General features: G+C 40.6%; 2 protein-coding genes across 7 annotated transcripts; both read left to right on the forward strand.

Annotated features, from left to right (window-relative positions):
- The first annotated feature begins 201 nt into the window (after positions 1–201).
- On the forward strand, positions 202–6,999 carry hnrnpa1a (heterogeneous nuclear ribonucleoprotein A1a). 6 transcript variants are annotated; one of them, XR_010876729.1, is made up of 12 exons: positions 202–334; positions 1,167–1,283; positions 1,377–1,523; positions 1,644–1,854; positions 1,950–2,042; positions 2,129–2,170; positions 3,994–4,065; positions 4,162–4,335; positions 4,550–4,735; positions 4,867–4,936; positions 6,736–6,798; positions 6,911–6,999. XR_010876729.1 is itself a non-coding variant. In XM_067237478.1 (11 exons), the coding sequence occupies exons 1-10, from the start codon at positions 320–322 to the stop codon at positions 4,926–4,928; spliced, it is 1,119 nt and encodes a 372-aa protein (XP_067093579.1). In that variant the 5' UTR covers positions 202–319; the 3' UTR covers positions 4,929–4,936; positions 5,429–5,788. The 6 variants fall into 6 exon arrangements, 4 of the variants coding, with proteins under 4 accessions (XP_067093579.1, XP_067093591.1, XP_067093611.1 ...); XR_010876730.1 differs by lacking the exon at positions 4,867–4,936; XM_067237478.1 differs by lacking the exons at positions 6,736–6,798; positions 6,911–6,999 and adding an exon at positions 5,429–5,788.
- A 1,899-nt stretch (positions 7,000–8,898) lies between these two features.
- On the forward strand, positions 8,899–12,246 carry LOC136947191 (coatomer subunit zeta-1-like). The gene is made up of 9 exons (XM_067241092.1): positions 8,899–9,036; positions 9,327–9,395; positions 9,508–9,589; positions 9,759–9,850; positions 9,948–10,003; positions 10,270–10,347; positions 10,570–10,621; positions 10,737–10,775; positions 10,993–12,246. Exons 1-9 carry the CDS (start codon positions 9,019–9,021, stop codon positions 11,038–11,040), a joined length of 534 nt encoding a protein of 177 aa, XP_067097193.1. The 5' UTR covers positions 8,899–9,018; the 3' UTR covers positions 11,041–12,246.
- Positions 12,247–12,680: the final 434 nt, after the last annotated feature.

Here is a 12,680-nt window from a genome sequence, read left to right on the forward strand (position 1 = left end):
TCACAGACTCACGGACTTCGAAGTGCATTCTCGCTAAATCTACGATGGGTTCAGGTATTAGGGTTTAGGGGGGATATAAGGGACCATAGTCCACCACCAGTCTCACACTCCCGATCAATAGGTGGCGGCAGAACCATGTAGAGTTCAGTGGTGATACATCTCCCATTAAACTGGAAAGAAGAAGAAGAGCAGTGTTTGGCACTGTGTTATCCAGACCATACACTACTGGCCACTTTGTTATAGCTAGCCAGCTAGAGTTGGCCATCGTGCACGACTCGTACAATATTTAACACGTTCTTGCGATAATTACGGCCGCAGCATGTCATCGAAAGAGGTAAGAATGGCCATTCCTTTTAAAAAGTCATACATGTATTGTTTTCTATTGTATGTAATTGTCCGTCTCATCAAGATCGGGTCATCGATTGTAACTACATGGTTATGCCTGGCTAATTAGCTACCAAGCTAACTGCGAACACACTCGTAAACCGGCCTACCTAGGCTAACATAGCTAGCCAGCTATATTCTGCAGTCAAGCGTTATTGTTAAATCAATAACGTGCAATCGTATCCTTCGCAATATGCCATTTTACTTGAAGTACTTTGAAACAAATTGAGTTGCTTGTAGGTATGCTTGAGGTAGTTTAGTTAGCTAGCACACGTTATGCCTGTTCTGGGCCTATTCATCGCCGTGGTTTCGTACAGTCGGGTTATGAATGAAACTGTTGTTGAGTTGCTAAGCTGTATTTACCCCAACCACATTATGGTGGTTTCGACGTTGCTAGGTCTAAATATTTAGTCTTTGTAAAATTATAGGCTGTGCAGACGCGATCTCGGTGCAAACCTAGTCTACTAGTTAGCTGGATAGCTAGCTGTAGGCTAAGTATTACAGTAAACCTACGCTCTGGCCTACCCGATGGTGTAGTATAGGTTAAGCTGCATTTCTTTTGCTACTAGTGTCTGCAGATCTCAACACTTGCTGGCTACACTGTAACCACAGGGATCTGTTTAGGACCATGATTTGTCACTCAACATGCATGTGTTTGTTTACATTGATTGCATGATAAAATGTATATTACATTTCCATCTATTGATTTTTCCCCCCGTCTTGCTGATAAAATGTATTACATTTCCATCTATTGATTTCCCCCCCCGTCTTAATATATTAAGACCCCTCGCGAGCCGGAGCAGCTTCGCAAGCTGTTCATCGGAGGACTGAGTTTTGAAACTACTGATGAAAGTTTGAGAGATCACTTTGAACGATGGGGGTCCCTCACGGATTGCGTAGTAAGTTTGATATACATGTAACCGCTGTCTTGACCAAATGGACTGGACTACATGTACTATGTTTGTGCTAATCTTTGTCTTATTCCTTGACAGGTAATGAAAGACCCAGTCTCAAAGAGGTCAAGGGGGTTTGGCTTTGTTACATACAGCTCAGTAGATGAAGTTGATGCAGCTATGGAGGCACGTCCTCACAAGGTGGATGGTAGACAAGTGGAGCCAAAAAGAGCAGTGTCTAGAGAGGTAAGCAATGTCTTCTGTTATATGATGTTGCCTATCAGTTTAACAAAGGAATAACCTCGAGCGTAGATCTATAATACTTTTTGCTTTTTAATAAATTGGTTTGAATGTGTGTGTTAACAGGATTCATGCAGGCCTGGTGCTCACACGACTGTCAAGAAAATATTTGTGGGTGGCATTAAGGAAGACACAGAGGAGCATCATCTTAGAGACTACTTTGAACAATTTGGCAAGATTGAAGTAATTGACATCATGACTGATAGAAGCAGTGGCAAGAAGAGAGGATTTGCCTTTGTTACATTCGATGATCATGATGCTGTAGATAGGATTGTCAGTAAGTGTTGGAAATGTCATTGCCTTTATGCTAATGTCCCTTGCAAGAATTCTTCAAACCAATGCATTTGTCAACCTCAATTTTCTTTATTACAGTCCAGAAGTACCATACATTGAATGGCCATAACTGTGAAGTGCGGAAAGCTCTTTCAAAGGAAGACATGAACAGATCAGGGATGAGCATGAGAGGTATGAATTACATCTGCTCTGAGCACTTTATATTTTGGGTACACCTTGGCCAAAAAAAGTGATGTGTGTATTTCATCTTCTTTCAGGGCCAAGGGGTGGAAATTTTGGCAGAGGGGGTGGATATGGAGGTATGCACAATTTATTAGGGACACACCGATCTATATCGGCTGATATTTAGCTTGTTGGCTGTTGGCAAATAAGATGAAATTCGCTAATGGCGACTCACCGATGGCAACAAATGACGTACGCACGTGTGGTTTGACGTATGTCAAGGCGAATTGCCTCCTTGGGTCAGAACCCCAGAAGTTCCATGGGGGTAACTTCATGAAGTCCTTCGGTGACTTGAATGGGACATCAGATGAGTTTGCTCATTATTCCAGAGCTTCCATATCCTCTTGTTGTCATACTATTAAGGAGTGTGAGCATAGAGAGGTTGTCATTGATGAATTTGCAACCTTGAGGCCCCTGAGCTTGTCCTGCAAGACTGAGGACGACACTGGGTCCCTGACCTATCCCAGTCTCAGGGAGGAGAGTGTGGGATCCATGTGATGCATGTGACCACTGGATGATGCAAGGCTCCATAGCTTTTAACCAAAAACTGATTGATGTAAGCAATTCATCAGAGGTAAACCAATGTCGGCCATAGTATGGGATCATGCTCTCATCCACAGACAGCCACGCCTGAAATGGCATGACTTTATTTGATTGATTGAGCTAAGGAGAAAATGGGCCTATCCTTAAAAAAATGGGTCGTCGGTGATCTTTGTACTAACCACATGAATTGAGGCCAGTATTTCATCAAAGCGATTTCTCCACGTTGCATCTTAAATGCTTTCATTGTGTACATCAATGTCCAGTGCATGTGTCTTCTTGGAACAGAGGTTTACCAGAATCTGATAAGGATCCCTTAGAATGTAAGGAGCTCGGATACAGTTCCTTGTTCGTGGTCTGGGTGAAGTAGAGGTTGGACATTTCAATGGTGATGTCTCTTAGGGTGGGCGGATACATGAGTAGGAAAACATCCTTTGGGTTGGAGCAGCTTTGTTTTACACATTCTGCAACATTTGGGATGTATACTATGTGGTTTGGAACCACAGTGGTGGCAAGCCTCTTTAATTGTTTGAACACTGTCTTTATTTTAGACCACCTGCAGCTTTGCCCTTGGGTCTTATGGCTGGCTCTGCCCCTATGGCTTGTAGAGGCCCTTGGCTCTTATTATCAACTGTGGAAGGGGGTGTTGAAGGGAAGGTCATCACTGATAATGTTGTTCCTTTCATGATCTGCATGGTTTGCATAAATTCAGCATATACATTCAACAGCCTGGCTGGCAAATTACCTGTCTCCATAGTACATATCTGACCCATCAGAATTACAGAGGACAGTATCTGTCTCATTTTGAGGGATGACTGCAGTGTTGCATGCCTTGTTTGGACTGCCACCTACATCCAACTTATCCAGAACTAAGTGGAACAAAAATAAATAAGAACAGAGTAGAAAGTCAGAACAAGAACCTTGAAGCAGCAAACATATTTCAATTGTACATAATTTAACAATAGGTGCATCCCTACAATTTACTCTCATTGTTTTACAACTCGGAACATTTGCATCTCTGTATGGACAGTAGTTAGTAATTGTGAAAGCAAAAATGTTTTGAGATTTGATAACGTACATCTGCTCAGAGGAAGAATTAGACAGGTAATCAAAATAATTACTAGAGTAATTTGGTAGAATTTAAAAGTTTCTGTTGGTAGACAAAACCATAGTTTTAATAGTACATTTGTAGAAAGAAATAAAACTTACCAATTAAGTCTCCCTCCTCTTGGTTATTCTCTTTAGATACACACACACTGACACTTTCTTTTGAAGGAACTCATCCACAACCAGTGTTTATGGCTTCATTAGATGTATTAGAACCTATTCCTTAATCTTTTCTTCCAAATTCTGAAACTAGGTGGATTTGGTGGAGGGAGAGGAGGTGGAGGATATGGCGATGGGGATGGATATAATAACTATGGAGGCAACGGTGAGTTCCACTTGTAACTTTTGGTAAATAACAGTACATTTACTCTGAGGTCTTACCCGCTTACCCTGAATTGCTATTGCTTGGGTCTGTCCTAAGGTGGCTATGGAGGAGGTCCTGGGTATGGGGGGAGCCGTGGCTATGGTGGCGGCGGTGGCAGTGGTGGTGGCGGAGGTGGCCAGGGCTATGGCAACCAGGGTGGAGGCTATGGAGGAGGTGGAGGATATGACAACTACAACAATGGAGGTGGTGGCGGCGGTGGCTACGGCAGTGGTAAGTGAACCATGTGTGTTTTATAAACTGCCTGATTTTGGACCCTCAGAGTTGCACTTTATTAGTCTAAGAGATTGATTTTAAGGTTGATCAGTTATTGAGTAAACAAATTGTGTGAATACACAGTAAAACATTTATTGAAATCTATTGATTGAAAATGTATTCAAAGTACCATAGTCTCATTTTGCGTGTCTAATGAAAAGACTGTCTAAAGCTCATGATCTTGTAGGTAGCTACGGTGGTGGTGGCGGCGGAAGCAGTGGAGGCAGCAGTGGTGGTGGAGGAGACTACAGTGACTTTGGCAATTACAACAGCCAATCGTCCTCCAACTATGGCCCAATGAAAGGAGGCAACTACAGTGGCGGCAGTGGAGGGGGCAGGAGCAGTGGTCCATATGGTGGTAAGATCCATTACACACTTGTTTTTATTTGATTATAAACCCAGCCCTGATGAGAAAGATACAGATTATCTCAGGGCCTCTAGTGAGTCACTTCAGTCAAGCATTTATATAAGGCCTGGCCCGTTCTGCAGGTGGGTATGGAGGAGGCTCCGGTGGTGGATATGGAGGGGGCTCTGGAGGTCGAAGATACTAGGTTTTAAGGTAAGAACTGCATTGCAATTATTGCACTGCTTTTAGACCGGACTATAAGATTTAGCCTTGAGTCAATATAGTAGTAGAAGAAGAATCAAGATTGCCCTTAATTATGCTCGTCACAGTGTAGTAGAAGATGCGTTGAGTCTTTAAGAAACAAAGGCAGTGCAAAGTAAGCCGTAGTTTCAGGGTGATCATAAGCAAACCATGGTTTATGTGTGATGCTGAAATCTGAGTTCTGTTTTGGGGGCTATCCAGCAGCAAACCCTTAATTTTCACAGAATGGAACTTCTGTTAAGCCCCTGGCATAATGTATTGGACGAAGTGTAAAACAACCCCCAAACAAACTATCTGTTCTCATACCCTTTGCACACAGTGCAATGGGCTTGAATTGAAGGCTTGCTCCTGGCTTTTCTCCTCTGGACTCCTCTCTCAAAATGTAGTTGAAATGATGAAGAAAGGTGCAAAAGTTTAACTATGTTGTTCCGTATTGTCCAACAGGCAGCAGTACTTAGGAGAGGAGAGCCAGAGAGGTGACAGGGAAAGGAAGCAGCAGGTTACCCCCTAGATCTGCTCAGCCAAGCACAGTTGTGGCAGGTTTACATCTGCCACATGAAGAGAAATGTAGACAAGGATAAAATCATGTGGAAAGGGAGGGAGGGGAATTGGGATGGATTCATGTCAAATCCTTTCCCGCAGGATTTTCTGATCTTGTTATTGTTGTGTTTTTTTTGTAATTGTGAAGTGTAAAGCATTCCACTAAGGATCTATGTAGGCATTTTGTTTTTTCCTTCGCCCATAGGGTGTTTTAAGATGTATTCGCCAACAAATCAAGATTAAATAAACCGCTTTTCAGTTTTAGTTTATTCTTTACAATGTGTATTTTGATTATTGGGAACAATTTCACTGTGTTAAATGGCCAAATTGATGTCCATCCGGGGTTTTTTTTTATGACGGCAACAACAAATTTAACAAGTAGTTAAGATAAGCAGATGAACATTAAGTGAATGGGGAGTGTTTTAAAAAGGGTTCTCGTTACCAATGTCATTTCTTCCAATTCAGTAAAACAGGTCGACTTTTTTTAGTCCCTTTAATGCGCTAGACTTGTTTACTTGCTGCTTTAGTACAAAGTGAAAATGCTGTGCATGTACCTAGGTCATTGCTCCCTTTTATTTCCTTGGAGCCTGTTTCAGCTACTGTTCTTGCCAATGTGCATGGCATCAATCAATTGGAGCCTAGCTTGCACACTAAAGTTGAGCCTAGCCAATTGGAGGATCACACTGAAAAGCTAGCCAATGGGAGCAGCCAGCTAAGGGAGAAAAGTAGCAAGATCCCTGCGTGGAACCAGTGAAGCAGGGGACAGCAGCAGTCTTGAGTGCAGAGGGTTGCCTTTTGTAAAACTAGCGAAAGGCAGCACAAGAAAGGGGTATATGATATGCCGTACTGGTAGGTAAGAGGAGATTTTTGATCCATTCTTGTATTTGTTCATTGTCGTCATTCAATGTATTTCAGCAGTACAGTGTCTTGGCATAGTAACTTCAGTGGCACAGTTTCCCACTGCTACTAAGTATACAATTGTGGAATGTCACAGTATCGGTGGCTTGATAACCTTAACTTGATTTAAGAGTTTCTGTATACTATTTTTATGCCAAAGTTGGATTATGCCATGTACTTTTCCCTATAGGTCTGAAATACGTTTGTGAGAAGCGCATGTGTCATATGCATTTGATCTTCGGAATTGTTCAGAAATTCAAACCTGTTATTGTATACATCAATATTTGTTCTGATTTTTCTTTCCTTATTTGCAGGCTTTTAATTGACGCTGTTCTTTCACACACCAAGGGATCATCTGACCAATGTAGACGATAAAGGTATATTGTTTTCAGCCTCAGTACTTTAGGCAACCTGAATACCAGCTTGAATTGTAATGTTTGGCTTTTTATTTGTCAAGCTGTCTGCAATTTTGACCATTTGTTCTTTCAGTGTCCTTTCAGGTGAACAAATGAGGACTACAAAAATGCTGCTGGACAGTTTATTTTTTTTTACATCTTTGAACTCTTTTAATAAATGTTCTTTTAAAAACGTTTGTACTTATTTTTCAAGAATGTATAGTGGTGTGTTTTCTTCCCAAAACCTGTAATTATTGGGGGCAGAGTTGTGAAACCACCTATTGTGTTTCTACCTTTTATCATTATCCATCTTCTGCCATTAGAGTATGGCAACCCCTAGAACCATATGGTAAAAAGTGATTACATTTGGCACACCAAGTTTAATGTCTACCATTGGAACAGTAGTCTAACACCAACGGATGGCAAGCTTAGAGTTTCTTCGCAGGTCAGGAATGTTGGCCAATCTTCAACAAAATTGTCACAGGTGATCTTCAGACTAATCAAAAGAAAACAATATTTCTCATCAACGTCTGCTCAGCGAACGCGGGGTTTGCCAAGGAAACAGAAAGTGGCCAGACTGCAGCCACGCAAAACTCTTGCCAGCATTCGCCTTCCCACAGTGCACCACGCTCGGGGGGGTGTCAGGCACAGATGAATGCAGAGTTGTAGTTCTTTAAAATCACTGTTGTAGTTCGTATAACATTATGGCAAAGTCTGTAGACTTGTGTTTACGTAATTGCAATATCAATCAAAATACAACTCAAAACTGTTTAATAGACATACACGTTGACATGTGCAAAAACGTATTATTATATTACCGCAGTCTGCTAATCTGTCGATACGACGAGGGTCGAGTACCAGCCAGGCTAAAGTATAAAGTAGCTAGCTAGGCTAGTTACTGTACCACAGAACAAAGTTAAGTAGCCAATGTGACGACACTGAATTTAAAAGTACGAAGATACACCAGGACTCGAGTACCCACAATGTCGGCAACCCTGCGCCAGGCCTCAATCTTTTTGTCAATGTCTCTGTACAAATACAGAGACGTATCGTACAGGACTGGATATGCAGCCACACAAGCGATTCGTTTCTCCATCTTGAAACTGAAAGCTAGAAATGTTTACCATGGTTGCTATGTTACGAGACACAAGAAAACACTCCGATTGGCCATCGCTCCTCATTTGCATCTCAACTCGAACAAAGAGAATAGAAGTTATTTGACTCGAATCGCTTTAGTCGCGTCGTGGGCGATTCGCCTGGCTCCATTGAAAATGAATTGAAAGCATGTTGTCGCGTCGCTGCAGTCGACAGCTAGATATTTTTTGTTGGGTTAGGGTTAAGGTTTAAAAGTCTCCATGGCAACATAACGGTATTAATTATTAATTTTTTGTCGTTTTAACAGACGTGGCCGAGGCCCCGTCATAGGTAGCCTACACTTCGCCGTCAGTAGGATCGAACCCGCCACCTCCGACATCCCAAGCGCGACCACTACTAGCCATAGCCTAGGCTAGCATGGGAGGCCTGTTGGCCTATTAGGGCTACCTGAGGAGTGAGTTTAACCGATTTACACCGATCTGTACAAGCCTAATTCCAAATCAACATATCCATATATGCTTATTGACTAGTGGCAATTCATTTCTCACTAGTAAAAAGTAATTCTTGATATCAACACTGCAGTCATCTCTCACACGTGGAAATGTTTAGGCCTGTTGTAGATATCTGTAACTTAATAGGCTATTCAACTTTTTCCAAGTTACAGTTGTGATTAATGATAGCCTATCTAAATAACTTGATAGCCTATAGGCTACTTGATGATTAAATTCGGACTACTCAAATTATTAACCTATTCATAACAACAATAACATTCTCACACGTGGAAATGTCAAATGTTGATATCAACAATTCATTCTTACTGGTGGCAATGTTTTCCCCCGTAAATGCGCAAAAATATTTTCACAGTAGACAGACAAAAGAGGGAACTATAAGACTATTGCACTGCATAGCCTATAACGCACTGCTGATGTTGATAGTAGCCTAATTTCCTTCATTCTTGACGTTGCTGACGGAAAATTTTTTAATAATGCGGCATAGGGTTGTGAAGCAGAAACCATGTTTATGATGGCTTGTAGCTTACCAACGGCCAAAACGAGTGGTCTGGTGACTGGGAAGGAGCTTCTTGAATGCGTCATCATATGAAAAACTATGGACTCACACATACTGGTAAGGAAGTATTGGGATAACTTACTGCTTGTGAATTTCATGTATTTTGAATTTAAAAATAGACGCGACAAAGCGTTCGTCTTGTGTTACAGCATTTACGATATTATGGTCATCTCTCGTCAAAGGTTTTAAAGCGAGCTGTATACCGGATATTTGGTAGTTAGCTGAATTAGACGCACACTGATGTGATCTTTGTAGCTTCTGCCAATACGTCAGCAGGTTAGCTAGGTAGCTTCTGGTGTGTCGTGTAATTATTTAACAAGCCTAAAAGTGTGTATTTTACTCTGCAGGAACCCACGTTGTACACAGTAAAAGCTGTTCTTATCCTGGACAGCGATGGAGAAAGACTTTATGCTAAGGTGACTATCCCTTAACTAAAGACAGCTTTGTGCGGTGTGTTCTAGTACTTTGGCATAATGTTCGTGCTTGGGCCCTTATGTGACTGATTAACCCCAATGCCTTAACCTACAGTACTATGATGAAACCTATCCAAGTGTGAAGGAGCAAAAAGCATTTGAAAAGAACATATTCAATAAGACACAGCGCACAGACAGTAAGTTGCATACCAATAAACCTATTTTTATAGATTTATCTAATTAGGATTACATGCTTGACCAAAGTCTGCTGTTTATCACTCCCATTTGATCAAATAAAGCACTGAAATTTGCGTTGAAGAAATTCGTTGCAATTGGTATTCAAATTAACCACTCTTATTTGTCTAGGTGAAATAGCATTTATAGAGGGCCTCACTGTTGTGTACAAGAGCAATATTGACCTGTACTTCTATGTTATTGGAAGTTCTCATGAAAATGAGGTAGGCCAATCAGTTTGCCTATATAATGATATATTTGCAGATGTTTATGATAATGTGTGCTTTTTTCCCTCATACTATTGCTTGCTTGTCTCCCCAGCTGATGCTGATGTCAGTGCTAAATTGTCTGTTTGACTCACTTAGCCAGATGTTAAGGTGAGACTGAACTGAATGGTGCTGTATTTAGACTTAAACTTATTGGTTTGGTAAACAGTCTTGGTATCCCTCCACCTTTCGGTTGTCAAAATTAATTTAATATTATATAAAATTATGATTAACTTACAGTCTCCATTTTATACTGTGCAATAATAAAAAGGACCCTCGGTCAGTGTCTCCCATTAGGATTGTCTGAAAATCGGTCAGTTTGCCCCCTAGAACAGTTGTAATTGCTAAAAATATACTGTCTTTGTGTCTGTATACAGGAAGAATGTGGAGCGGCGAGCTTTGCTTGAGAATATGGAGGGCTTGTTCTTGGCTGTTGATGAGATAGTTGATGAAGGGTATGTGTGTGAGGCTGCTACTACTAAACATCAAATTGCAGAAGCCCAACATGTGTGCTACATTCATTCAGAACAATCCTCTGATGTCATAACAGGAACTAGCCATTAAATAGTTTACCATCTGTATGCTGTTTCTAATTAAATAAGATATCATCCATAAAGTAATAAACCCACTTCTAGATCCAAGGCACTGTGAGTAACTTATGTGGCTTTGTCATATAGAGTCATCCTGGAGAGTGACCCTCAGCAGGTGGTCTACCGTGTGGCCCTGAGGGTACATTTGTTTTTTATTTTCAAACAACTAATATTGCCCTTGGGTGGAGCAACGCAAAGATATATAAAAAGTATTTATTTGTGTTTCTCAATCACTCTGTATTTCTCACCTGCAGGGGGATGATGTCCCGCTAACAGAACAGACTATGTCTCAGGTAAGAGAATACATTTCTTAACGGTTATGCTCCCTTGTCACCAAACGTGTTGCTAATGGGAAACATTCCATTCCACTCGCAGATTGTACTTTTTTTGCAGATGTAATGCAACAACAAGTATTCAGTGTTACGATACACACGTTTATGTGGGAGGCTACATTATTTATAATGTGTGTGTATAATGTGTCATGCTCTGCATTTCTTAATTGTTTCTTAGGTGCTTCAGTCTGCTAAAGAACAAATAAAGTGGTCTTTGCTGCGATAGTTCAGAGACTGGTCACTCACATGCACACGCTCACCCAACAACATCATTCCTTTCCTACTTTTTTCCTTGGTAAACCAGTAATTGTTAACTTTTGATTGAGCCGTGATCTTTACTGTCTCATGTCTTTTTATGTTTTCTGTTGATAATCAGTGAACTTGGTTTAAACTTGTTTGTATGATTCTTATCAGAATGGCTTTTAACACTTGGTACACAAGTTTTGTTCAGTCCAGATATCAACACAAGATGTCATGTTCATGAGTTACTTGTGATAATTTCATTTAAAAGCTGTTCACTGTACATCATTTCATTCTATTGGCAAGAAAGATAACCTTTACATAATAAAGTGTTATTTAAACAAGTGTTTCCTCTTGGTATTCATTTTATGAATACATAAGGCCACCTAGTGGTAGTGACTATTTAATAAAATCACAGTAATGAATAAAGACATGTGACATGCTATTTTGTTTAGGCAATTCTATACAGAAATAAACACCTAATCTTAGTGCCACAACACTTTCGCTTCCACTTTTTTAAATACACAGGCATTGTCACAAGGAAGGGCTCAATTTATCTGTTTTGAGTACAATAAAGGAGAAAAATGACATGGATTTAGATCAGACAGCAGGAAAAAGTTATGCAACACTGGTGATACTTAGCACCTCATTGGCTGATTGCCCTGGCAAAGTCATACAAATCTATATACATTAAACCAAGATCTAGATAAATGAATACAATTTATTTGGCATGCTTCAGTGCTTTACTTACCCATCAAGGTATCTTCAGCTGTGTGTGGGGGCATTTTGCATACATCTTAGTGTTTTAAATTAACGTGTATTTGTGTAAATCAGAGGTCTATAAATTAAGAGCAATGTGTTTGTTTTCTGGGCAGCTTTACCTGTTTTTTTTTGTACATTTTATTATTGTATATATCATCTTTGCCCAAGGATAAATATTCACCTGTAATGACCATGGGTCTGACAATCTGGCCAATGGATGGGCTCTTCTTGTATAATAAAAAACAACAATGTATGCATTCATGTTTATTTCCAACTCTTTAGACTACTGTATGTAGTCTAAAGAGGTATACATCATTGTTACTTCTAGCTCATTAACTGGCAAATGGACCAAAGATTTTGTTTGACTTCTGTGGAAATGCCACTATTAGTCCAAATTAGATCATTACATTACATTTAGTCATTTAGCAGACGCTCTTATCCAGAGCGACTTACAGTAAGTACAGGGACATTCCCCCGAGGCAAGTAGGGTGAAGTGTCTTGCCCAAGGACAGCGTCAGTTGGCATGACCGGGAATCGAACTGGCAACCTTCGGATTACTAGCCCGATTCTGTCACCGCTCAGCCACCTGACTCCACTGATTAAATGGGTGGTTAGTATCTGTGTTAGAGATCAAATACACATATTTGTGTGGAATAGGTGGTACAGTACAACTGGAAATGTGCATGAGCGGAGTTCAAACCTCAACAGTGTTACTGGTATTACAGTATGTGTGTGTGTTTGAAATATCTGTCTGCTACTTAAACTGTGCTTTACGACATGTTAGTTCCTCCAGGGTGTCATTTACAGATCCTGAGTGAACAGTGTGTTGTTTTGGGCTGCAGAGAAAGCCAAAAACAACACAAC

The sequence above is a fragment of the Osmerus mordax genome, chromosome 1, assembly GCF_038355195.1.
Source record: "Osmerus mordax isolate fOsmMor3 chromosome 1, fOsmMor3.pri, whole genome shotgun sequence".
NCBI lineage: Eukaryota > Metazoa > Chordata > Actinopteri > Osmeriformes > Osmeridae > Osmerus > Osmerus mordax.